Source organism: Macaca mulatta, chromosome 16 (genome assembly GCF_049350105.2).
Source record: "Macaca mulatta isolate MMU2019108-1 chromosome 16, T2T-MMU8v2.0, whole genome shotgun sequence".
Taxonomy (NCBI): Eukaryota; Metazoa; Chordata; class Mammalia; order Primates; family Cercopithecidae; genus Macaca; species Macaca mulatta.
Window position 1 is genome coordinate 5,180,165 of NC_133421.1, and position 27,285 is coordinate 5,207,449.

General features: G+C 49.0%; 2 protein-coding genes across 40 annotated transcripts in view; both read right to left on the bottom strand.

Moving 5' to 3' along the window:
• The window catches only part of P2RX5 (purinergic receptor P2X 5), a 30,012-nt gene extending 19,064 nt beyond the window's left edge, over positions 1-10,948 (bottom strand). For 21 of the 31 annotated variants that reach the window (XM_077970029.1, XM_077970036.1, XM_028835898.2 and 18 more), the window contains exon 1: positions 2,361-2,936. In XM_077970029.1, coding sequence (XP_077826155.1) covers positions 2,361-2,497 — 137 coding nt within the window. In that variant the 5' untranslated portion in view covers positions 2,498-2,936. Of the gene's footprint in view, positions 1-1,597; positions 2,340-2,360; positions 2,937-7,523; positions 7,918-10,445 lie in introns of those variants that run through there. The other 10 variants (XM_077970044.1, XM_077970043.1, XM_077970042.1 and 7 more) reach the window with 4 other exon arrangements.
• The window catches only part of ITGAE (integrin subunit alpha E), a 121,739-nt gene that overhangs the window by 15,829 nt on the left and 78,625 nt on the right, over positions 1-27,285 (bottom strand). For 5 of the 9 annotated variants that reach the window (XM_077969902.1, XM_077969904.1, XM_077969901.1 and 2 more), the window contains 2 exons: positions 24,332-24,442; positions 21,616-21,930 (listed from right to left, as the gene is read on the bottom strand). In XM_077969902.1, the coding sequence (XP_077826028.1) occupies positions 21,835-21,930; positions 24,332-24,442 (207 nt within the window). In that variant the 3' untranslated portion in view covers positions 21,616-21,834. Of the gene's footprint in view, positions 1-10,526; positions 10,666-11,227; positions 11,768-21,615; positions 21,931-24,331; positions 24,443-27,285 lie in introns of those variants that run through there. The other 4 variants (XR_013405949.1, XR_013405950.1, XR_013405948.1 and 1 more) reach the window with 4 other exon arrangements.

Sequence of the window (27,285 nt, forward strand, 5' to 3'; positions counted from 1 at the left end):
AGACCAGCCTGACCAACATGGTGAAATTCCGTGTCTACTAAAAAAATACAAAACTTAGCCAGGCATGGCTGTAATGTGGCACATGCCTGTAATCCCAGTTAATCCGGAAGCTGAGGCAAGAGAATCTGTTGAACCCGGGAGGCGGAGGTTACAGTGAGCCGAGATCACGCCATTGCACTCCAGTCTGGGCAACAAGAGCAAAATTCCATCTCAAAATAATAATAATAATAATAATAATAATAATAATAATAATAATTTAAAAATTGAAAACACGTCCACACAAAAAACTTGTACATGAATGTTCTTAGAAGCATGCTTTTTTTTTTTTTTTTTTTTTGAGACAGCATCTCGCTCTGCCACCCAGGCTGTAGTGCACTGGCGTAAGTAGCTGAGATTACAGGCGCTTGCTACCACATCCAGCTAATTTTTGAATTTTTAGTAGACATGGGGTTTTACCACGTTGGTCAGGCTAGTCTTGAACTCCTGACCTCAAGTGATCCACCCACCACAGTCTCTCAAAGGGTTGGGGTTACAGGGATAAGCCACCACACCCAGTGGTGTGAAAACCACCCAAATGTCCATTAACTAATGAACGCATGACCACAATGTGGCAGCCCCACACAGCGGGATAGTATTCAGCCACAAAGAGAAATGGAGAGCTGATAGATGCCACAACATGGGTGAGCCTTGAAAACATCACACTAAATGAAAGAAGCAAGAAAAAAAAAAAAGGCCACATACTATACAATTTCATTTATACAAAATATCCAGAATAGGCAAATCGATAGAGACAGACTCTCCTGCGTCAGCCTCTGGAGTAGCTGGGATTACAGGCGCCACTCCCACGCCCAACTAATTTTTTTGTATTTCTAGTAGAGACAGGTTTCTCCACGTTGGCCAGGCTGGTCTCAAACTCCTGACCTCAGGTGATCCACACGCCTCAGCTTCCCAAAGGGCTGGGATTACAGGCGTGAGCCACAGCGCCCGGCCGCCAATTTCCTAATTTTCATATTTGTACGTAGTTAAATAATTCCTGCTTTCCCTGCCACGAGGACACAGTGAGAGGGTGGCCATCTGCAAGCCAAGGAGCCCCCCTGAGACCCCAGAGCCCCTCTGAGACCCCAGACTGTGCTACCACCCTCATCTCAGATTTCCACACCCAGGACTGCGAGAATTAAGTTTCTGTTGTTTAAGCCAAAGCAACTCCATTTATTCATTCACGCGTTCATTTCATATCTATTCCCTAAGCAGTTAAGTGCTGCTGGGCCCTACCCTCAGGGCATTCCCGGACTGACGGCGACTTTAGGCAAATGATCTCCCAAATAAGCCTAATAATTACACTGCGGGAACAGGAGGAAGGGAGAGGGAGTTACCCGAGAGCCCAGATCTGCGGGCTGAGTGGATGCTAAGGCAGTGGAAGGGGACAGGCAGGCCTGGCTGAGGAACAGCCCAGCGCCTACGAGGCCGCTCAGGTGGGAGGTGGCCAGGGGCCTGGGAATGCAGCTCAGGGAATGTGACTGCTGGACCTCCAGGGGAGAGCCAGGCGTCAGGGCTGCCCTCCCAGGAGGAAGCAGGAGGGACTCCACACAGCACTTACTGAATGAATGGGACGAGGTGCATCCCCATTGTGGCGCGCTGCTGCCCCCCTCCACCTGCTCACTGCCCACCCCCACGGGGGGCAGGGCTCTGAAGGCACCTGGCAGAGCAGCCTCCACAAGTTGCCCCTTTGGCTCTGTGGTGCCAGCTCCTGTCAGGTGGCATGAGGATGGGAGAAGGGGACGGCCGAGCTGGGTCCAGAGATAGAGGCCTCTGGACAGGACCCCCAGCTGGACACCAGTGAGGCTGGCGCGGGTGGGGCAGCTTGACCGGAAGGGAGCTGAGGAACATGCCGGGCTGATGAGTTGCTCCAGCCCTGAGTAGGCAGTGACACCCTATGATTATAAATAACCTGCCGGCGCCTGGGTCAGCTGCCAGGCCAAGGCCTGGGGAGGCTCCTGGGGCGACAGCTGCCACCCAGCCCCCTGGCATCCCTGCCCCCTTCCCATGGCCCTAACACGTGGGGACCCGACTCTGGGAGAAGCAGCTGCATGGAAAGCCTGATAAATCAAGGAACCCAGAAGGCCCCTGCCCACCTCTCATCACCTCTGGCACCAGTGGGGGAGTGGAGAGCCTCCCGTCTACACCCTACTCCTACACCCAAGGACCCAAAGAGGACCCCCACCCCAAGCAGGCTCACAGACCCCCAGCTACTGGGCAAACCATGTGCACGCCCGGGAATTCCAGGACCCTGGAGAAGGACGCTGCTGCTGGCACCCGCCCTGCCCCTCCCCCTCCTTCCCGAAAGTCCGCGGAGAACTCACACGACCAGGTACGCCAGGATGGAGGCCTGCAGCAACCGGTACAGCAGGCCCACCTTCTTGTTCTTGGCGATGACATACTTCTCGGTCTTGTAGTCGAACAGCGACAGGCAGAGCCCCTTGCAGCCCGCCTGCCCCATGGCGCGCTCTCAGCCGGGCCTGCAGACCGCCCGGCCCACGTGCCCTCATGGGGAGCCCTCGGTCCCTCGGTCCCTGCGCGCCCGGCGCCCGTCTCGGCCCGTCTGCGCCCGCCCAGCTGCAGCCCGGGGTGTCCCGCAGAGCTGAGGAGCGCGGGGGACGGGTCGGGCCGGCCTTTTATTGGCGCAGGGGAGAAAGCCTCGGCTGGGGGCTGGGCGGCGGCGAGCACCGGAGCCTCGGACCGCGACCTTGCCACCTCCTCCTCCACCTCCTCCTCTTCTTCCTCCTCTTCCTCTTCCTCCTCCTCCTCCTCCCTCCCGCCCCCGACACAGTGACACACCTGCCACCTCCTCCCCAGCCACCGGCCTGGGAGCGCAGCCCGGGATGCGCAGGAGAGCGCTGCGCTCTTGCCCAGCTGAAAGCAGCGATCGCGGAGGAGAGGAAGTGAAAGGGGGAAGGGCTCCTCTTTATTTCATTTTAAATTTATTTATTTATTTATTTATTTATTTATTTATTTATTTATTTTTGAGACGGAGCCTCGCTCTGTCGCAGAGGCTGGAGTACAGTGGTGCGATCTCAGCTCACTGCTACCTCCGCCTCCCGGGTTCAAGCGATTCTCCTGCCTCAGCCTCGCGAGTAGCTGGGACTACAGGCGTGATCATTTTTGTATTTTTAGTAGAGACGGGGTTTCACCGTGTTGGCCAGGCTGGTCTCGAACTCCTGACCTCAGGTGTTCCACCCGCCTCGGCCTCCCAAAGTGCTGGGATTACGGGCCAGAGCCACCGCGCACGGCCGGGAAGGGCTCCTTTTAAAACAAAATCCCCCTTTCTCTCTTCCCAAGGAAATCCCAAAGGGTTCTCCCTATTGAATAGATGGGAAACTGAGGCCAGGAGAGGACGGAAGGGGACACAACAGGTTTCTTGATTCACCTGGCGCCCGGTCTCCTGCCGGGGAGATACTTTCTTGCTCTGTGCGGGGCAGGGGGAGCCGTGCCCCACCCCCGCCCCTACAGGCTGGAAGAGACAAGACTTGTCCCACCCGAGGCTACCTGTGTCTGCTGGGACTAATGCGCCTTCTACTGAGGCAGCTGCTGCAGGTTTAAAAGCCCACACTCCGGCGGAGTCTGTGGTCAGGCAGGTCCCGAGTGCCGGCAGCATGAGGGTGGGGGTGGAGGGCGTATGGGGTGGGGGCGGGGTGACACAGGCAGCCCACCCTGGCATCTTAAAAATATGCCTGGAGAGTGCGCATGTACCAACTGCTTGGAATGGTTCCCAACGCGCAAGAAACAGAGCTGATCCACGCAGCTGTGACTGCAGCCCTCCCAGTATGTGGAATTCAACAGGAGTGGGAGTGGGATGAGGGAGGGCCTCCTGGGGTGGCAGGTTTAGAAGAACTCCTGATAGCCATAGATGCAGGACCCTGGATGAGCTCTGTGTGGTGAGAAGCTGTGCACGCTTATTTTCTGCATCCTGCAATCTGACCACAAGCAGTCCTGCTCCTCTCTCTGCCCCTGGCTTTCACACCCAAAGAGGCTCCCTTCCCTAAGCCACAGACTCCGGGAATTGGAAGGAACCCTGCAATTCACCAGTGTGATTCTAAAGTAAAAGCCCCAAGGAAGGTCTCCAGTTTCGGTGTGCATGGGAATCATTTGGAAGAAGGCAAATTCCTAGGCCCTGCCCCTAAAATTTTCATTCATGAAATCTGAGATGGGGCTGGGAACCTGTATTTTGCTCTCAAACTGTCATTTGGGGAAGTGTGGATCATTGCATCTTTTCATCCATTTTAACTCAACTGCCATTTCTTCAAAAAGGCCTGTTCTTATTATCACCCACCCAAAGTAGCCCCCAGCCCCAGTCCAGCCACTTTCTATCCCATGACCTCATCTTAGTCCCTTAGAGCACCTGTCACTATCCAATAGGATCTCGTTGACTTAGTGACTGTATGTCCCCCTAAGACCAGAAGCTCCCAGAGAGCAGGGACCCTGCCTTTGGACCTCTCTGTATGTCCCTGTGCCTGCCACATAATAGTTCGAGACATCTTATTGAATGAGTGGACAAACCTGGCCCTGATTTTTTTTTTTTTTAAACAGGGAGGGCATTTGGATTCCACCCTACCCCAGTCATGACTGAGAATTTTAGGGGCTGTAGTCATCTTGACTCTCCTGCCAGTCCCCTCCTCAGCCCCCTGCTAATACAGCGCTCCAACGCTCACCAAAGTGGCTGCCACCGAATGACATCATGCCTAAGAAGATGCCTGTCACCCTGACAGTGCTGCTCCAGGGTAAGGTATAGAGGGAAGGTGGACTTTCAGAGTCTCGCAGGAGTTGCCTGAATTGCATCTGCCCTGGAGAAGAGCTCCCCCATCAACCCCAGCACGGGACAACATGAGCATCACATAGATGGTGCCACATTGAGTCTCTCCACTCCCCAAGGGAGTTCCAGGTTTTGTTCCAGGGCCTGTTTGTTCTTTGGAGGGGTCTCTAGAGACCAGGACCTTCATTTCTCAGGGGGGATTAGGGAAGGGGTGAGTAAGTGAGGTCCCAGAGCAGAGCCTACCACTAGCCCCAGTCCAAGGCACTCTGCTGTTCTCGATTCATCAAACCTTTGTGTGCTGCTGGAGAGGCTGAACTGCCTGGCACTTGCTCTCCATGTCCTGTCTTAACTGCCACTGTGGCTTTAGAGAAGGGCTCTGCTCTGACTTCCCCTCCAGTACAGGCAGCCCCTCCTGAACTCCCCACGGCACAGCCAAGACCAGGCTGCAAATTCTGTCCTGAAGCTTTAGGGACCACATGGGGGCATCTAGAGGGGACAGGGCTCTCGGGGACGGGACCAGGCCCATCCTTACGGGGTCCCTTACTGCACAGCTTCATAGACTAGATCCAGACCCACTGGTGAGGCATGACATCAAATTACTGGGTGACGACCAGCATAAAAAAAGAATAGATTGGGCACAGGCACTCATGCCTGTAATCCCAGCACTTTGGGAGGCTTAAGCAGGAGAACCGCTTGAGCCCAGGAGTTCAAGACCAGCCTGGGCAACATAGCAAAACCTTGTCTCTACATATACGTATGTGTATATATACACATATATATACACACACACATATATATACACATACATATATACATATATGTATATACACACACATATATACACACATATATACATATACATATATATACACACATATATACACACATATATACATATACATATATACAAACACACATATATACATATACATATATATACACACACATATATACATATACATATATACACACATATACACACATATATATACATATACATATATACACACATAAACACACATATACACACATATACATATACATAGATACACACATATACACACACATATATACATATACATATATACACACACATATACACACACATATACATATACATATATACACACATATATATACAAACACATATATATACATATACATATATATACACATATATACACACACATATATACACACACATATATACACATATACATATATACACACATATACACACACATATATACACACATATATACATATACATATATACACACACATATATACACACACATATATATACATACATATATACACGCACATATATACGTATACATATATACACACACATATATACACGCACATATATACATATACATATATACACATACATATATACACACACATATATACATATACATATATATACACACACATATAAATACACACACACATATATATACATATACATACACACACACATACACACACACATATACACACACACCTATACACACACACACACATATAATTAGCCAGGTCAGGCACAGTGGCTCATGCCTTTAATCCTAGCACCTTGGGAGGCCAAGGCAGGAGGACTGCTTGAGCCCAGGAGTTCAAGACCAGCCTGGGCAACATAGGGAGACCCCTTCTATACAAAAAATTAAAAAATTAGCTGGATGTGGTAGTGCACGCCTGTGGTCCCAGCTGCTTGGGAGCCTGAGGCGGGAGGATCACTTGAGCCCAGGTGGGTTGAGGCTATAGCAAGCCATTATTGCAACACTGCACTCCAGCTTGGATGATAGAGACCCTGCTTCTTAAAAAACAATTGACCAGGTGTGGTGGTGCACACCTGCATTCCTAGCTGCTCAGGAGGCTGAGGTAGGAGGATCTCTTGAGCCCAGGAGTTCAACACTGTAGTGAGCAATGATCAGAAACAGAAACAGAAAATATTGCCGGATGCAGTGGTTCACACCTGTAATCCCAGCACTTTGGGAGGCCAAGGCAGGTGGATCAAGAGGTCAAAAGTTTGAGACCAGCCTGGCCAACATGGTGAAACCCCATCTCTACTAAAAATACAAAAATTAGCTGGGTGTGGTGGCACATGCCTGTAGTCCCAGCTACTCAGGAGGCTGAGACAGGAGAATCGTTTGAATTCAGGAGGTGGAAGTTGCAGTGAGCCAAGATCATGCCACTGCACTCCAGCCTGGGTGACAGAGAGATACTCCATTTCAAAAGAAAAAGAGAAATAGAAAATAGTAGTGTATTTAAGGAAGGGTGGGTGTTACGTGATTTGTTTCAAGTATGAGTGTCCACATTGTCCACATATGGCATTGTGATGTGGAATATACTTCTTCCTGTGGATCACAGTCAAAATAGTGTGGAAAATACTTACAAGCTGTGCCCCTGGTATCTGCATTCTATCTCCCCACGGCTGAGGCCAACTCACCACCCTCACAAGCACATGCCAGACACTCATTGTGCCCAATGGGGAGACGAGGACTTTGCTTTTTACATCTGCTTTATTAAAAGTCCATGTCAGGGCCGGTCACGGTGGCTCACGCCTGTAATCCCAGCACTTTGGGAGGCTGAGGCGGGCGGATCACGAGGTCAAAAGTTTGAGGACCAGCCTGACCAACATAGTGAAACCCTGTCTCTACTAAAATACAAAACTTAGCTGGACGTGGTGGCAGGTGCCTGTAATCCCAGCTACTTGGGAGGCTGAGGCAGGAGAATCGCTTGAACTCGGGAGGCGGAGCTTGCAGTGAGCCGAGACCGTGCCACTGCACTGCAGCCTGGGTGACAGAGCGAGACTCCGGCTCAAAAAAAAAAATAAAGTCCAAGTCAGGGACATTTCCAAAACCAAGATAAAGTCTCCACCGAAGAGAAAAATGCCTGCTGCTTTCAAGTGATACAGTTTGGATGTGTGTTTCTCCACATCTCACGTAGGAATGTGACCTCCCGTGTTGGAGGGGCCTAGTGGACAGTGTTGGGTCATAGGTGTGGCTTCCTCATGAACGGCTTGGCGCTTTCTCCAGGATAATGAGTGAGTTCTCGCTCTGGTAGTTCACGCAAGAGCCAGCTGTTTAAAAGAAACCGGTACCTCCTCCTCTCTCTCCTGCCGCCTCTCACCCTGTGACATGCCAGGTCCGCCTTTGCCTTCCACCAAGATTGGAAGCCTCCCGACACCTCCCCAGAAACTCCCCTCACCCCAGCCAGGGGCCCGGGTGAATGGCTGGTTTTCAGAGCAGTCACAACCCCTCACTGCCTCACCACGGCACCCTTCCTTCTGCTCCCTCACAGGAGTCCACATCATGCTTCCCTATAATGAGTAGAATCCCTTCCTGTTCACCTGAAATAAAGGACGGGATGAGCAGTGACTGTTGTTCCGTTGTTGTCTGATTCACAAGCCTTTGTCTAGTTCAAGCTTGTCCAACCCTTGGCCCGGGACGGCTTTGAATGCAGCCCAACACAAATTCACAAACTTTCTTAAAACATTGTGAGGTTTTTTGGGCAATTTTTTGTTTTTTCAGCTCATCAGCTATTGTTAGTGTGAGTGTATTTTACGTGTGGCTCAAAACAATTCTTTTTCCAGTGTGGCCCAGGGAAGCCAAAAGATTGGACACCCCTGGTCTAGTTGGATGATTTACGGTACCTGCAGTGAAGTGGTGAGGACTATAAAATGAACTTCTAAAGGGACATTTTCTCTTTTTTTTGTTGAGACAGAGTCTTGCTCTGTCTCCCAGGCTGGAATACAGTGGTACAATCTCAGCTCACTGCAACCTCTGTCTCCCCGGCTCAAGCGATTCTCCTGCCTCAGCCTCCCGAATAGCCGGGACTACAGGCACACACCACCATGCCCAGCTAATTTTTTTGTATTTTTAGTAGAGACGGGGTTTCACCATGTTGGTCAGGCTGGTCTCGAACTCCTGGCCTCAAGTAATCCACCCACCTCGGCCTCCCAAAGTGCTGGTGAGAGGCGAAGCCAGCTGGACTTCCTGGGTGGAGTGGGGACTTGGAGAACTTTTCTGTCTAGCTAAAGGATTGTAAACGCACCAATCAGCACTCAGTGTCTAGCTAAAGGATTGTAAACGCACCAATCAGCATTTAGTGTCTAGCTGAAGGATTGTAAATGCACCAATCAGCACTCTGTAAAATGGACCGATCAGCAGGATGTGGGCAGGGCCAAATAAAGGAATAAAAGCTGGCCACCTGAGACAGCAGTGGCAACCCGCTGGGGTCCCCTTCCACGCTGTGGAAGCTTTGTTCTTTCGCTCTTCACAATAAATCTTGCTGCTGCTCACTCTTTGGGTCCCCACTACCTTTACAATCTGTAACACTCACTGCAAAGGTCTGCAGCTTCACTCCTGAAGTCAGCAAGACCACAAACCCACGGGAAGGAAGAAACTCTGGACACATCCGAACATCTGAAGGAACAAACTCCGGACACACCATCTTTAAGAACTGTAACACTCACCGCGAGGGTCCGTGGCTTCATGCTTGAAGTCAGCAAGACCAAGAACCCACCGGAAGAAACCGATTCTGGACACACTGGGAATATACGTGTGAGCCACTGTCCCAGCCTGCCATTTTCTTTTTACATCATCTCACTTGCTCCTAAGACTTGCCAGCATTTTAAAGTCTATTATTGTGGTCTGGACCTACTCTGGGACATCCTGGTCTGCTCTGAGACCTGGGACAGTCTCTAATAAAACCCTGGTGGACCCCCAAATGTATCCAGTAAAAGCCGTGAGAGAGCCTCAGACAGAGCCCTCCCCTCCTCCAAAGAAATGTACCGGGGGCCCCACTTGGGGGAAAGCAGACCCTCCTGCCTCCGATCCCAAATTTTCCGCACACCAGTCTCTGTTCCTTCTACACATTTTATAGATGAAAAGGGAGAATGTACCATGCAATGGGCTGAGCCTTTAGAGACAGGGGAATTACTCCTCAATGAAGAAAAACTCAGCAACAAACGAGGCCAGGCCCAGTGGCTCACACCTACAATCCCAACACTTTGGGAGGCTGAGGCGGGAGGATCACCTGACCCCAGGAGTTAGAGACCAGCGTGGACAACAAAGTGAGACTCTTGTTTCCACCTAAAAAAAAAACTTAATTAAAAATGAGCTGGGCATGGTGGCAAGTGCCTGTGGTCCCAGCTCCTTGGGAGGCTGAGGTGGGAGGATTGCTTGAGCCCAGGAGATTGAGGCTGCTGTGAGCTGAGATCATGCACTGCAGTTCAGCCTGGGTGACACAGAGAGATACTTAAAAAACGAAAAAGAGAAAGAAAACTTCTCATTTCCCTATGGGATGAGGCGCTTCCGGGAGGAAAAACGTCAGCTGTGGGAGAGTTGCCAAAGCATCCCTGTTCCCAGCAGCAGCCTGGAGATGTCCCTTGGCCACCCTGCAGCCTCCAAAGACACGTGGGTTCCCTCTTCCCCTGCAGTCCTGGTGAGGGTGAAATAACACCTCCCCCTTAGCCTGAGATTCCAACAAACCCAAAAAACATTCCCCACAAAATTAAAGGAAACAAAACAGAAAATAAACAACATTTTAAAACCCCAAATCCCATAAAATCATATGGTTCTTGGAGTAGAGGTTCAGATGTTACTTCCTTATGGTGAATTCTATTTCCTACCTCAAAGGAGCAGGAAGGCCTGGAAGGAGGAGATTGGAGTCTCTCCTGGGGCACACAAGGAGGTCATTCCAAGATAAGGGGGCCAGGTGCATACCCAGCCTTCCTGCAGAGTCCCGAGGAGCTGGGTGGCCCAGAGAGACAACAGTGGGCAGGGGTGGTACCGGTAGAATTTCATCAACTGCCTCCCAAGGCAACCTGCCCTTTTCCTTCTGCTGAGGTCCTGCCAAGACAAACATATCCCATTAATAGACAATACTGATCCACTTAAACGGCAGATGCATTATTAATGCCATTTAAATACAGGCAACAGGAGGCAGGACACTCCTCTCCGTGGGAGGCACTTCCGTGTCCATCAGCACCTTGCAGGACCCACCATAACTGATGGGTTGGCACTCAGTACCCAGCGCCCAGTATTTGAACTGAGGAAAATTCCACTGAGACAGTAAACACTTGAAAGAGTAAACAGCCAAATGCTAGTCCAATGGGCACTAAAAAGGATCAAGATTCAGGCCAGGCGTGGTGGCTCAAGCCTGGAATCCCGGCACTTTGGGAGGCTGCGGCAGGCAGATCACCTGAGGTCAGGAGTTTGAGACCAGCCTCGCCATCATGGAGAAAACCCATCTCTACTAAAAATACAAAATTAGCTGAGTGTGATGGTGTGCGCCTGTCATCCCAGCTACTCGGGAAGCCGAGGTAAGAGAATCGCTTGAACCTGGGAGGCGGAGGTTGCGGTGAGCCGAGATTGCGCCACTGCACTCCAGCCTGGGCAACAAGAGCAAAACTGTCTCAAAACAAACAAACAAACAAAAAAAAGAGGATAGAGAATCAAACTCGAGTCAACCAAATCCACAAAGCAGTGACCACTCTACCACGGTCCCTCTTAGAGCTCCACGCCTCTTGTTCTAACTCCGGTTCCCAGCGCTGGCTTCCCCCACAGCATGTGTGAACTTTCTCACACGCATCCGCTCCTCTCCACTCCCAACTTCCAGGACTGTAACTGGTAATACAATGAGGATGAGTGTGAAACCCACGTATCAAATACCACCAGTGCCCGTGTCTTCCCATAGTTCCCTGTACACAATTCGGATCCAATGCACGGTCCTACCTGCGTTCCCAGCCGCACAGTCCCCACTGTACCCTCTGCCTCAGCCAGGTTGGCTCGTGGACTTTACCACAGTTTTCAGTGTCCAGCCTCCCTGCCTCTGCTCAGGCGGATCTTTCCTCTGTCCTTCGTGGCTTCAAGGCTCAGCTTACAGGTGTCTGCCTCCTTCATGAAGGCCTCCTGGATTGCTCTCCTCCTCCAAATGCCCACACAATAAGAGCTGTAAAATTTAGAGAATTCATTGCTTTCTCCCTTGCTGTCATAGTTGGGTACGTATCTGTCAAGCAGGGGCTAAGTGGCCAGGAAAGCCTTTACCAGTCTGACCATAGGACCTGCATGAAGTAGGTTAGTCTTGTAGAATGATGTAGAATGATGAACAAAGAATGAATGAGTGAAATTTCTAATCACCCATTAGCCTGTATACTGGAGGTGTCTGGGATAGAGTGACTAAGTGACTTTTATTTTTGTGTGTATATTAATAGAAGATTTCTTTTTTTTTTTTTTTTTTTTGAGACGAAGTCTCGCTCTGTCGCCCAGGCTGAAGTGCAGTGGCGGATCTCGGCTCACTACAAGCTCCGCCTCCTGGGTTTACGCCATTCTCCTGCCTCAGCCTCCCGAGTAGCTGGGACTACAGGCGCCCGCCACCTCGCCCGGCTAGTTTTTTGTACTTTTTAGTAGAGACGGGGTTTCACCGTGTTAGCCAGGATGGTCTCGATCTCCTGACCTCGTGATCCGCCCGTCTCGGCCTCCCAAAGTGCTGGGATTACAGGCTTGAGCCACCGCGCCCGGCAGAAGATTTCTTTTTTCTTTTTTGAGATGGTGTCTCACTCTGTCACCCAGGCTGGAGTGCAGTGGCACAATGATGGCTCACTGTAGCCTTGACCTTCCTGGGCTCAGGTGATCCTCCCACCTCAGCCTCCTGAGTAGCTGGGACTACAGGTATGTACCATACCTGGCTAATTTTTTTTTTTTTTTAGATGGAGTCTTGCTCTGTCGGCAGACTGGTATGCAGTGGCACGATCTCAGCTCACTGCGACCTCTGTCTCCCAGATTCAAGCGATTCCCCTGCCTCAGCTTCTTGAGTAGCTGGGACTACAGGCACGCGCCACCACACCTGGCTAATTTGTTGTATTTTAGTAGAGATAGGGTTTCATCATGTTGGCCAGGACAGTCTCGATCTCCTGACCGCGTGATCTGCCTGCCTTAGCCTCCCAAAGAGCTGGGATTACAGGCATGAGTCATCACGCCCGGCCCCTGGGTAATCTTTGTATTTCTTGTACAGGCAGGGTCTCACCATGTCGCCCAGGCTGGTCTCAAACTCCTGGGTTCAAGCAATCTGCCGGCCTCGTGCTCTCAAAGTGCTGTGGTTACAGCTGTGAGCCATTGTGCCTGGCCCATAGAAGATTTCAACAGAGGTAATTCTACCAGAGCATTAAGTGAAAATTCGCCTCCTGAAGACTGCAAGTCCGTCCTGAGTGCGGCCCATTGACGAAGTGTAACCAGATGCGCAGACACCGATCTCATCAGTGGCATCTCACAGGGTGTGGCTCCCACATCACCACCGCCTGGAGCACATGCCGAAAACTGCAGAGGCCCAGATCCAAGCCCAGCTAGAGCATCAGAGCCTTTGGGCGTCGGGGCAAAGAGCCAGAAGAGCTGAGTTCACAAGTCACTCTTCCACCCGCCAACGTCTAAAACACCAGCTCCACTCTGAGGCTGTCACCTAGGCCCTACCGAGTCCGCATGAAGCTTCTGTGGAAAAGCATTCGACGTGACCCAAAAGCCTTCCTTGGGAACAGCGGCTCTGCCGTACGCTAGCCCTGTGGGCCTGGCCGAGTTGTTCCCTCCTCTGTGAAACAAAGAACATCATATCCTCTCCATAAAACATAGTATCGCCTGGAGTGATCATGAGGGTTACCTGCAAAAGTACAAAGCCCGTGTAGGACACGTGCTTTTGCAGATAGGACCGGAGCAGGAAGTCTGTGAGGTTCACATGTCTATTTACAACCCTTCAACTGAAATGTAGCATTCCCTTCATTTTTTTTTTTTTTTTTTTTGAGACGGAGTCTCGCTCTGTCGCCCAGGCTGGAGCGCAGTGGCGCGATCTCAGCTCACTGCAAGCTCTGACTCCTGGGTTTACGGCATTCTCCTGCCTCAGCCTCCTGAGTAGCTGGGACTACAGGCGCCGCCACCTCGCCCGGCTAGTTTTTTTTTGTATTTTTTAGTAGAGACAGGGTTTCACCGTGTTAGCCAGGATGGTCTCGATCTCCTGACCTCGTGATCCGCCCGTCTCGGCCTCCCAAAGTGCTGGGATTACAGGCTTGAGCTACCGTGCCCGGCCACATTCCCTTCAATTATGAAGCAGACAACAACCCTAGTCGTATCAGCACTACCTATAATCTTTTTTTTTTTTTTTTTTTTTGAGATAGAGTTTTGCTCTTGCCGCCCAGGCTGCAGTACAATGGCGTGAACTCGGCTCACTGCAACCTCTGACTCCTGGGTTCAAGTGATTCTCCTGCCTCAGCCTCCCAAGTAGCTGGGATTACAGGCACCTGCCACCACGCCTGGCTAATTTTTGTATTTTTAGTAGAGATGGGGTTTCACCGTGTTGGCCAGGTTGGTCTCGAACTCCTGACCTCAGGTCATCCGCCCGCCTGGGCCTCCCAAAGTGTTGGGATTACAGGCGTGAGCCACCGCGCCCACTAGTAATCTTGATACCAACAGAAATTGTATATTCCTGTTATATTACAGCTACCGCAGGTACCTGAAAATACAATGTAAGCTCATCACCACTTTGGAAGTAGGGTAGTTATTAGACCTGCTACTCTAAGGCATTAATAAAGATATACATAAAATTTTAAAAACATTCTGATTGTTAGATTTCAATATAATGGATTTTTGTAAACTTTTATTGTTTAAAAATAAGCTGATAGACGGTTGGGAAAACATGGTAAAGCAAGCACAGGAAAATGCCAACAGCAGAAACTAGGTGGTGGGCAGACCAGTGTTCACTGTCAAATTCAACTTTTCTGTATGTGTGAACATTTTTGTAATGCAATATTTGGGAAAATGCCTGAGAAGGGGTCGCTGGACCACCAAAAGGATCTACGGCCCACCAAACGGTCAGAAACCCCTAACCTAGAGGTACTGGTGTCCTTAACCAGCTAGCTAATCCAGTCAGCTCTTTATCCGGGAGCCAAAAGACCCCAGGCCCTGGTATCCCAATTCCACCTAGGCTGGTAGCCTTTCGCCAGACTAAGAAATCAAAAAGATTTGCAGAACCAAAGCGGGCCAGTGATGTTTTCTCTCACTCACCCCAGCACTCCAACCTCAGCCTCAGATCTCACAGCTCTAAAGAGAGGAAAGATCACTCCGAGAAACCAAAGCCAAGAGCTTGAAAACGTCTGCCAGTGCTCTGGGCAGGACTAGTCCAGGCTCACCTCTCGGCCCTGGACAGAAGATGAGGCGTCCACAGAGACCACACCTTCAGTTCCCCGACTACTCTGCCCACAGGACTGCAATTGGCTGCAGTCCTGGTCCTAGGAGACGATTAACCAGGAATCTCAGCCCGGCGCGGTGGCTCACGCCTGTAATCCCAGCACTTTGGGAGGCCGAGGCAGGTGGATCACAAGGTCTGGAGACCAAGACCATCCTGGCTAACATGGTGAAACCCCGTCTCTACTAAAAAATACAAAAAATTAGCTGGGCGCAGTGGCGGCGCCTGTAGTCCCAGCTACTAGGGAGGTTGAGGCAGGAGAATGGCGTGAACCTGGGAGGCGGAGCTTGCAGTGAGTAGAGATCGCGCCATTGCACTCTGGCCTGGGCGGCAGAGGAGGCTCCATCTCAGAATAACAAAAACAAACAGGAATCTCCACCTCATCAGGGACAGAGGGAGGGCAAGGGCAGGGCGTCTCCCAGAAGCAGAAGGGCACCGTGGTCCTGTCTTCTCCCTTGTGGTACTTAGGAAGAGTGTCTTTCAGACAGACCACCAATGATGACGGCTGCTTCCTAATGCCCACCACCTCATCTATAAGGCTTAGTTCCCCCACTTTGGAGAGCACATGGCTCTCTAATCCTATTAAAGTCTCAAATCACCCTCACTTGCCCCAAGGCTCAGAAGTTCATGGAAATGCACCTCTTCTACCCCAGAAGCAGGGAGCAGTTCAGAAAAAGCTAATGAGAAAATACCAGGGTTATGTTGTTTGAACTGGACAAGAAAGAAAACCTAAAGCAGAAAGGAAGGAAAAAACTCATCTTAATTCACGGAAAAATACATGGACCTGCCAACAATCAAAGAAAAGTAAAACTGAAACTAGAATTATACACCCATTAAGCAAACAAATTAAGTAAAAATGGAGATTCCAGAACAAGTCCACACTGCTGATAACCACATAAAGTGATCCAGTCTTTCTGGAAAGCACTTTGGCACCGCACAGCAATTACAAAAAGTTTTTAATTCCACTCTTGGAAAAAGCTAAAAGGGCTTCTTTACAAATTGTAAAGAGCTACATCAACGTATGTGATTAATTCCCCAAAGATTATGTTAGACCAAGATGATAGCCGTCCCTCTATTCCCCCACCTGACCCCCAACATTTAGCAGCAGCATTTAGCTTCTGACATGGATTCCTTGAACATGTTCACAAATGATCACAAATGGCAGAAGATACAATCCTATTTATGCAACCCCCCTGACAAAAAAACTTTGTACATATATATATATATATATATATACACACACACACATACATATAAAAGAGATGCACAGAATATGATTTTTTTTTTTTTTTTTGAGACAGAGTGTTGCTCTGTTGCCCAGGCTGAAGTGCAGTGGTGTGATCTCAGCTCACTGCAACCTCCCCTCGCATGTTCAAGCGATTCTCCCGCCTCAGCCTCCCAAGCATCTGGGATTACAGGCACCTGCCATCACACCCGGCTAATTTTTGTATTTTTAGTAGAGACGGGGTTTCACCATGTTGACCAGGCTGGTCTCGAACTCCTGACCTCAGGTGATCCACCCTCCTCGGCCTCCCAAAGTGCCCAGCTCAGAATACGGTTTGGAAAGATACACGTTAAACCAGGTCATCTCAGCTTCTAAGGAACAGCATTGAATGAAGCAAGGCTGCGACAAAGGCAAATTTTCACTTTTTACTGATTTCACTTTGAGAAATGTACCTATTATTCATGCACTTTACAAAATTTGCTTCCACTCATAAAAAACCAAAGCAAGTCAACCGAAGGTGGAATTGTCCATTTAGGTGCATCCTCCTGAACTCTGCCATTAGGACGACGATGCTTCCTGAAGTGATTAAAAGTTTCTCTAAGCCAGGCACAGTGGCACATGCCCTTAGTCCCAGCTACTCCAGATCACTTGAGCTCAGGAGTTCAACTCCAGCCTGGGTAACAAGGTGAGACCCCAGTCTCCAAAAATAAAAATTAAAAAATTTTAATAGCCGGGTGTGGTGGAGGCTCACGCCTGTAATCCCAGCACTTTGGGAGGCCGAGGTGGGTGGATCACGAGGTCAGGAGTTCGAGACCAGCCTAACATGGTGAAACCCCGTCTCTACTAAAAATGCAAAAATTAGCCGGGCATGGTGGCGCATGCCTGTAGTCCCAGTTACTCGGGAGGCTGAGGCAGGAGAATCACTTGAACCTGGAAAGCGGAGGTTGCAGTGAGCCGAGATCATGCTACTGCACTCCAGTCGGGGTGAAAGAGCGAGACTCCATCTCAAAAATTAAAAAAATTGATTAAATGAAAGTTTCGCTTGATTCCATGTACTCAATCTGTTCCTAGTTCAAGTAATGGTAAAATTCTGGTGCCATTACAATATAATTATGACTAGAAGACCAGAAAATCTTAACCAAACTCCCCTCCTTGAAAATGTATTGGAGCCGTGCACAGAGTAATGCAGTAGTGCAGGTCATTTAAGACTGCGGAAGGCCAGAAGCGGCAGCTCACACCTGGGATCCCAGCACTTTGGGAGGCCGAGGTGAGCGGATCACCTGAGGTCGGGAGTTCAAGACCAGCCTGACCAATGTGGTGAAACTGCGTCTCTACTAAAAACACAAAAATTAGCTGGGCGTGGTGGCAGGCACCTGCAGTCCCAGCTACTCAGGAAGCTGAGGCAGGAGCATCGATTGAACCTGGAAGGCGGAGGTTGCAGTGAGCTGAGATCGCGCCATTGCACTCCAGCCTGAGCGAGAGAGTGAGACCCTGTCTCAAAAACAAAAACAAAAAAAAAAAAACTGCTGGGCTCAGCCCTGTGGAGTAACATTTCCTCATAATCGAATGAGGCCTAAATAACGTGACCAGTTTAGGTTTTCACACCTGCTTGGTTTCATGCCTCCAATAACTGCATCCAAAGTTCGGTGGGTTCCAGTTCAGTCCTGTTCTTGGATCTATGCAAGCTCTACCATTTCCTGTCCCTGGCAGAGGGTGAAAAGGAAATGAGAAAGGCCTAGCACCAAAAAGGCAGCTTTTAGAAGAAAGACCAGCTGGGGAAGTACCCTGTGTGCTTTCTGTTCTCATTTCCCCTGGTACAAGATAGTGAGTGCAGATTCAAATAATCTGTTTCTCTGAAGACACCATCTGAACTTTGGAGGGATGAAACCGAGCAGGTGTGAAAACCTAAATTGGTCATGTTCTCGTAATCTCATTCGATTATGAGAAAAGGTTACTGCACAGGGCTGAGCTCAGCACTCATTCTTTTCTTTTTTGAGACCGAGTCTCACTCTGTCACCCAGGCTGGGGTGCAGTGGTGCAATCTCGGCTCATTGCAACTTCTGCCTCCCAGGTTCAAACGATTCTCCTGCCTCAGCCTCCCGAGTAGCTGGAATTCCAGGCATGTGCCACCATGCCCGGCTAATTTTGTATTTTTAGTAGAGATGGTGTTTCTCCATGTTGGTCAGGCTGGTCTCAAACTCCCCACCTCAGGTGATGTGCCCACCTCGGTGGGATAGTGCTGGGATTACAGGCGTGAGCCACCATGCCCGGCCTCGTTTATTTATGTATTTATTTATTTTTGAGACAGGGTCTTGTCTTGTCTCACTGTAACCTCTGCCTTCCGGGTTCAAGCGATTCTCATGCCTCAGCCTCCTGAGTAGCTGGGACTACTGGTGTATGCCACAGACCTTGGCCCAAGCCATAGCATATGAATTTGTAAAATCTAACTGTCATGCGTGTCCGTGTGAAGAGACCACCAAACAGGCTTTGTGTGAGCAACATGGCTGTTTATTTCACCTGGGGGCATGCGGGCTGAGTCCGAAAAAGAGAGTCAGCGAAGGGAGATAAGGGTGGGGCCGTTTTGTAGGATTTGGGTAGGTAAAGGAAAATTGCAGTCAAAGGGGGGTTGTTCTCTGGTGGGCAGGAGTGGGGGTTACCAGGTGTTCAGTGGGGGAGCTTTCTGAGCCAGGATGAGCCAGGAAAAGGAATTTCACAAGATAATATCATTGCTTAAGGCAAGGACCAGCCATTTTCACTTCTTTAGTGGTGGAATGTTATCCGTTAAGGCCAGGCAGGGCATTTGCACTTCTTTTGTGATTCTTCAGTTACTTCAGGCCAGCTGGGCGTATACGTGCAAGTCACAGGGGATGCGATGGCTTGGCTTGGGCTCAGAGGCCTGACACTAACCATGTCTACACTTAAAAGTGTCTTCCTCCTCACTGAGTAGTTCCTGATGGAGTCCCCTGATTACAACTGCCAATCAGATCAGCACAGCTCAGCAAAGTCAATAGAAGGCTTCCCTGTGACAATGGGAGCGGGTGTCTTATTTGCAATTTTGAAAAAGTACAAAAGTAGGGGCTTTTATATAATATTGAAAACTTGGACACGACTCCTGAGCTCAACAGGAAAATAACTAAGCAAACTTACCTGTGGGTCTTTCCTCAAAGGCAAATCCCACTGAAACACCCAAGAGTTACAAGGAAGGGGAAAAGCCTGTGGCAGGATTGGAAAACAGAGAACAATATAATCAAGTGACCAATAACACAGAGGGATTTCTGAATGAAATGAAGATGATGGAATCAGATCAACAGGGAAGCAGATCGTGCCTAACAGCCTAGCGATGTAACACTGGCAAGGTACGGGGCTCCGTGACAGGGGAATGGGCTGCTGCAACCAAGCCCCAGAAACTACCCAAAGGCAGAGCAGCCGGGGCTGGGATGACAGGCAGGTGTGAGGCAGGCAAAGGAGGGCAGGAAAAGCCCTCCCATTACAGCCAGGCACACGGTTTACTTCTCAGAGCTCTCCCCGTCCTAGTCAAAGAAGTAAGGGTAGCCAAAAGTAGAAATATCAGAAAGACTCCAAATTGCCATTATTTGCAAATAAAATGATCTCCTTAGAAAAAAATCCAAAAGAATCAACTAAAGAGTGATTAAAAAACAGTTTGGCCGGGCGCGGTGGCTCACGCCTGTAATCCCAGCACTTTGGGAGGCTGAGGCAGGTAGATCATCTGAGGTCAAGAGTTCAAGACCAGCCTAACATGGTGAAACCCTGTCTCTACTAAAAGTACAAAAATTAGCCAGGCGTGGTGGGGTGTGCCTGTAGTTCCAGTTACTCGGGAGTGTGAGGCAGAAGAATCGCTTGAACCCGGGAGGCAGAGGTTGCAGTGAGCAGAGATCACACCACTGCACTCCAGCCTGGGCGACAGAGTGAGACTCCGTCTCAAAAAAAAAAAAAAAAAAAAACCAGTTCAGTAAAATGGTCAGATAAGATAAACATTCAAAACCACCAACTGTTCTAAATGCAAACTCTAAACAGTCAGGGGGAAAAATAAAGTATTTTCTCACAGTAGCAACAAAAGCACAGTACAGGCCAGGCACAGTGGCTTACGTCTGTAATCCCAGCACTTTCAGAGGCTAAGGCAGGAGGATCACTTGACGCCAGGAGTTTGAAATCAGCTTGGTCAACATAGCTAGATCCCATTTCTACAAAAGAAAAATGCAAAAAGGAGCCAGGCATGATGGCCTGCACCTGTAGTCCCAGCTACGCAGGAGGCTGAGGCAGAGGACTGCTTGAACCCAAAAGTTCAAGGCTGCAGTGACCTATGACTGCCATCACTGCCCTCCAGCCTGGGCGACAGAGTGAGACCCTGTCCCTAAAACAAACAAACAAATAAAAATACAGCTGGAAATAAGTCTTTATAAATTAAGACCCCTTTGAAGAAAATTGTAAAACCTTGCTGCAAAGTGTTTTTAAAAACCTCAGCATGGCCAGGTGTGGTGACTCATGCCTGTAATCCCAGCACTTTGGGAGGCTGAGATGGGTGGATCACCTGAGGTCGGGAGTTTGAGACCAGCCTGACCAACATGGAGAAACCCCATCTCTACTAAAAATACAAAATTAGCTGGGCGTGGTGGCGCATGCCTGTAATCCCAGCTACTTGGGAGGCTGAGACAAGAGAATCGCTTGAACCCAGGAGGCAGGGGTTGTGGTGAGCCGAGATTGCACCATTGCACTCCAGGCTGGGCAATAAGAGAGAAACTCTGTCTCAAAAAACAAACCAACCAACAAACAAAATCTCAGCAAGTGGAGTAGAAAGGCAACTCTATAAAGATATCAATGCTCCCAAACTTAACCTGTATGTTTAAATTAAAACCCCAAAGGGTTTCTTTTGGAAATCTGAAAAATTGATACTTAAGAATTATCTGAAAGGATACAATCGATGATTTTTTTTGTTCTGTTGTTTTTGAGACGGAGTCTCGCTCTGTCACCCAGGCTGTAGTGCAGTGGCACGATCTCGGCTCACTGCAACCTCCGCCTGCCGGGTTCAAACGATTCTCCTGCCTCAGTCTCCCGAGTAGCTGGGACTACAGGCGCCCGCCACCACACCCAGCTAATTTTTGTATTTTTAGTAGAGACGGGGTTTCACCACGTTGGCCAGGATGGTCTCGATCTCTTGACCTCGTGATCCGCCCGCCTCGGCCTCCCAAAGTGCTGGGATTACAGGTGTGAGCCACCGCGCCCGGCCACAATCTATCATTTTTTTAAAATAAGAATGAAAACTTGCCCTATCAGGCAAAATGTACTGCAAATCGTAAGTAATACTGTGTTTCCAGATTAAAGGCACTACTGTGAAGAAAAGTGTAACTTTATTTAATACCAAATGTTTCCCAAGTGTACTTTTTGCACAATGCACAGACGCTTTGGGGACAATGCATGGTTAAAAACTGATATTCTACAAACAGCTTCATGCTGCTGTCCATCATCCTGAAGGAAAAAGTATTCCGAAGGATGCTGGGTCTCCAAGTCCCAGGACTGGCTGACAGCCTCTCCCAGTGGATAGCAGGTCCTAATTCTCTTCTTCGAGCAGAGTCTCTGATTTCAGCTGGGCCTTCCTGATGTTCTCCAAGTTCAGTTGTTGATATTTTCTTTTAAAAAAGCCACACTGAAACAATGGAAGGAAAGTCCAGAGACAGGCCGAAGATTCCCATCTGTTTCAGAAAACTGGCACTCTGGCTGTTGTCTAAACAGCCCCTACATTCCTCTGTTTCTCATAACCACTATTCCTTTCTCCTACCTTCCTCTGACTCTCTCCCGGACAGTCCAATCCTTCAAGACCTCTGGTGCTCATCCCTCCATCAGAACTGACTCCACCTCCTCTGACCCCTGCCCTCCCGAGCAGCTGAACCTTTTTAACTTATTTTGCAAAGCGTGATAATTTCGGCTGTACTGGATCTAATCTCGTTTATGCAAAAATACTCAGTAGAGCCTATGATGCTGAAGATAGAAGGAGATCAAGTACAGCTTCCTACGTCAAGCTCATCACCTAGCAGAAAAAGAGATAATTACAATACGGTGTGGTGACTGCCGTTTGGAAGGGTTCCCAGAAGGGAGCTCACAGCAAACGCACAGAAGCCAGCACAGACGACTCAGGAGTCTCTAGACCGCTTTCAGGGAAGAGAGTGAGCGAAGTTAGCAGTCATGGAGGGCATTCCTGACAACAGTAGCAGCCTATGCGTACGCAGAGGCACGAACCTATTTAGGGAACAGTTTGACTTGTTGGGAGAAAACAGCAGGGCCAGGTGCTCATGTCTGTAGCCCCAGCACTTCAGGAGGCCAAGATGAGAAGATCGCTTGAGCCCTGGAGTTTGAGACCAGCCTGGGCAATATAGGGAGACCTCATCTCCACAATATTAAAATTTAAAAATTAGCTGGGTGTGGTGGTATGCGCCTAAGTAACAGTCCCAACTACTCAGGAGACTAAGGCGGGAGGATGGCCTGAGCCTAGGAGTGTGAGGCTGCGGTGAGCCATTATTGTGCCACTGAGCTCCAGCCTGGGGGACAAAGCAAGACCCTGTCTTTTATTTAAAAAAAAAAAAAAAAAAGGCTGGGCACAGCGGTCATGCCTGTAATCCCAGCACTTTGGGAGGCTGAAGTGGGTGGATCACTTGAGGTCAGGTGTTCGAGACCAGCCTGGCCAACACGGTGAAACCCTGTCTCTACTAAAAATACAAAAATTAGCCGGGCATGGTGGCATGTGCCTGTAATCCCAGCTACTGGGGAGACTCAGACAGGAGAACTGCTTGAACCTGGCAGGCAGAGGATGCAGTGAGCCAAGATCGCGCCATTGCACTCCAGCCTGGGTGAAGAAACAAGACTCCGTCTCAAAAAATAAAAAAATAAAAAAAAAAAAAAGCTGGGCGCAGTGGCTCACGCCTGTAATCCTAACACTTTGGGAGGCCGATGCGGGTGGATCGCCTGAAGTCGGGTGTCCGAGACCAGCCTGGCCAACACGGTGAAACCCCATCTCTACTAAAAATACAAAAATTAGCTGGGCGTGGTGGCGCGCACCTGTAATCCCAGCTACTCGGGAGGTTGAGGCAGGAGAATTGTTTGAACCCGGAGCGGGGGTCGGGGGGGTGAGCGGAGGTTGCGGTGAGCGGGGATCGCACCACTGCACTCCAGCCTGGGCACAAAGAGCAAAACTCCATCTCAAAAAAAAAAAAAAAAAAGAAGAAAAGGAACACTTAAGGGTAGAGAGGGGTAGAGGACAGAGAGGAGAGAATCTTAAATAGCAGTAGAAGAGGCCGGGCGCCGTGGCTCAAGCCTGTAATCCCAGCACTTTGGGAGGCCGAGACGGGCAGATCACGAGGTCAGGAGATCGAGACCATCCTGGCGAACACGGTGAAACCCCGTCTCTACTAAAAACAAAAATACAAAAAAACTAGCCAGGCGCGGTGGCGGGCACCTGTAGTCCCAGCTACTCGGGAGGCTGAGGCAGGAGAATGGCGTAAACCCAGGAGGCGGAGCTTGCAGTGAGCTAAGATCCGGTCACTGCACTCCAGCCTGGGTGACAAAGCGAGACTCCATCTCAAAAAAAAAAAAAAATATATATATCAGTAGAAGAGTTTGCACATTAAGACAGGGGAAGGCAAGGAAAAGATTTCACTAGGGGAGCAGCAATCACATCTGTTTTAAGGCCTTTTTTACCGTGAAGGCCTCTTCCAATCAAGTTACAAATGCTGGCCTAGGGTTGACCTTCCAGGCCCTATTTAACTCACAGGTAGCTGGACGTAACAGGAGTAAGTTCTGGGCCTTGAGAATAGCGAGGTGGCAAAGAAATATATATAGAATCGCTCTTTATTATTCAATTAGAGTTTTCTCTTTTCAGACAGATACTGTTTTACTCATTTGTCTAAATGGGGGTGTGTAGTTGAAGGAGGAGAAAAAAGTGGCCACGAGGCCAGGGCAGCCGCTCTAAGTCAGAGGTTGGCTGTCCTAAGGAGTTCTGTGCCCAAAACCAGAGCCCAGTCTTCCCTCACCGTTATGCCATGAGTAGAACTGACCTTGAACAGGATGACCAGAATCACAATCAACACCAGAAGTCCACCAATGCTGCCTTTAATGATGACAGGCAAAGAATGGTACTTCTCATCTTTCAGGAAGACGACAGTGATCTAGACAAGACAAAGAGATGGCCCAATACATCAGGTGAAGGAAATGAGGAAAAAATCCTACATGTTATTTTAAGGAGCAAAATACGAGGACTTGGCAACATCCTGTGTATTGATTAAAACTGATGACACGAAAGCAAAAAGCTAATATTCCCTGATACAGCATTTTAGATCATCTAAAATTATCCAATCATCCAAATACTTTGTAAGAAACTATTCTGGCCCCTTATCTAGAAGGGCTAGGTCTGTCAGGAGATTGTGACCTTCTGTTAAAGATGCTCTGACAGCTTGAAAGAGGGTCCCGCGGAATGCAGTCTCAACACAGGACTGCGAGGCTGTCACACCGCTTCACTGCTCTATGTCCCTGAGCCCCATGCCTGTTCTCTTTAAAACGATGACTTCCTTTCAATGATCTCCAAGTCCTTTCCAACTCCGTTCTGACGGCTCTTTTTGATCTTGCACAGATCCCTAAAGGCTTTGGTAATACATTTTCCCCACAAAATATGACAAAAGTACTGGTCTTCTCCTCACCAGACTAAAAAGTGTGTATTACCTAAGGGACATAATAAATGCAAAATTATATCCATGTGTACTACTTGCAGAGCTCAGCTATTAGAAGTCATCCTCAGGTTTTGTTTTCCAAAGGCTCTCCCAGTGTCGGGAGTCTCATCTCTCTTCTGGCAGGGCTCAGCTAGAAAGTTCAGGGGATGTGCTTCCTGAGACCCAGGGATGTGCTTCCTGAGACCCAGGGATGTGCTTCCTGAGACCCAGGGATGTGCTTCCTGAGACCCAGGGATGGCCCTTCCAAGTTGTGGCCACAACAAGTTCCCAGGACTTAGGTGGGGCCAGAGAGCCAACAAGACTTCTCTGCCTGCTCAGAGCACTGAGTTCCCTTCACGTGTATGTTTAAGCGCCAAGGTCAGGGATGCTTTGGAGAGGTTTCTGTACGGGGTGAAGAGCTGGACAAACTTACCTTTAAGGCCTCTTCCAATTAAGTTATAAATGCTGGTTGACCTAAAGTTGACCTTCCAGGTCCTACTTAGATCATAGGTAGTGAACTTAATAGAAGTGAAGTCCTAGGACTTGAGAATAGGGAGGTACCATAGCAACAAAGACGGAGGAAGAACAGAAAGAGGGCTGGAATATTCTTCTATAGGAGAAAGAGGGGGACTCGAGAACCTGGGTGTGGGAAGTGAAAGGAAGTCCCAAGGTGACTCGGGAAACAGGCCAGATTTGAGTAGAAGACATGTCCCCATTTCTCAAAGCCGCCTCCCTTTATCCTCTTCTAAACCCACAGATTCCCAAAAGTGCCCTGAAGATGCCCAGGTAGAGGTTAAGGGAGAAGCAGGGCACCAGGTACTACTGCTTGCAGCAAACACTGATGCTGGCCTGCCCAGTGGCCACTCTCTCCTTTCGGATTTTATTCAGGAATCATGGTTGGTCTAAGGTGATCATGACACACAGCTATTCTCCTTCGCCAGTGACTGACGTGAGATTCAGATCTCACTAAGAAGAGGTAAGAGGATGTCTCCTGGGAGCTTTTGGAAACTGTTTCATCCCTGAAAAGGGAAGGCGCATGAGGAAAAAGCCAAAATCCTTTTGCGACTGACTTGTTGCTTCCTGTTCTGTATCCTGCCATGTGAAAACATAGCATTTGGAGACGTGGTAACTTTGTGCTGGCCGTGACGGAACGCAGCCCCAACACGGCAGAGTGCAAGGACAAAAGCAGCCAGCCCATCGCCCCAGGTCACTCTCTCTCGCTGGATAAACAGCATATGCCCTTGTGCTGGAAGAGATGGATTTTCCCTTTCTTGAGGCTGAAATGCATTTGGATAGTTTGTTTATATTCACAGAGTCACTGTCACTCAGGTGCTTATTGTCAGGAACTACTTAATACTTTGCTTAGGATATTGGATTTAAAGAAAGGAATTTTGCGGAATCCATGCCATAGAAATAAAAGTATCAGTAAGTAAGAGGGGGAAATATATAAATTTAAAATGTGCACGTAAGAAACTTAATAGTAACTCCTCCCTGCTAGGGGCATGGGAAGGGAGAAGTGAAGGAACCATTATTTTTCATTTCATTACCGTTCTCTGTATGGCTTGGATTTTCTTGCTATTACTTTTATTAGTTAAAATTTGGGCAGTGCAATAATGGGGCACTTCTATTTCTTCCACATTGTTTTCTGTATTAGAAATACACTACTTAGCTGGGCATGGCGGCTCACGCCTGTAATCCCAGCACTTTGGGAGGTCAAGGGGGGCAGATCACCTGAGGTCAGGAGTTGGAGACCATCCTGGCTAACACAGTGAAACCCTGTCTCTACTAAAAATACAAAAAAAAATTAGCCAGGCATGGTGGCGGGCGCCTGTAGTCCCAGCTACTCGGGAGGCTGAGGCAGGAGAATGGCGTGAACCCGGGAGGCGGAGCTTGCAGTGAGCCCAGATCGCACCACCGCACTCCAGCCTGGGCGACAGAGCAAGATTCTGCCTCAAAAAAAAAAAAAAAAAAGAAAAGAAAAAAAAGAAATACACTACTTAAAAATAAAAGGAAATGTTATATTGGCATGTCTAGACAATTGCTCCTTTCTGCTCCTCCAGGGAGGAAAACAGAGGACCTTATATTTAGCAATCCAGCATCACTCTCCTGACGTTCCCTCTAGTAGACAATCATGCCTAACTAAAGAGCTCAGAGCTCACAGATAGATCACCTCTGAAGCCATGTCCAGGCAAGTGTCAACAAGAATGAACACACAGGGTAACACACAAAGCATTCAGTCCATAAATCACAGGCATCAGTCTAAGTTCTGGTCATACGTTTGCAAAAAGAATTCCAAGAGTTCCAGT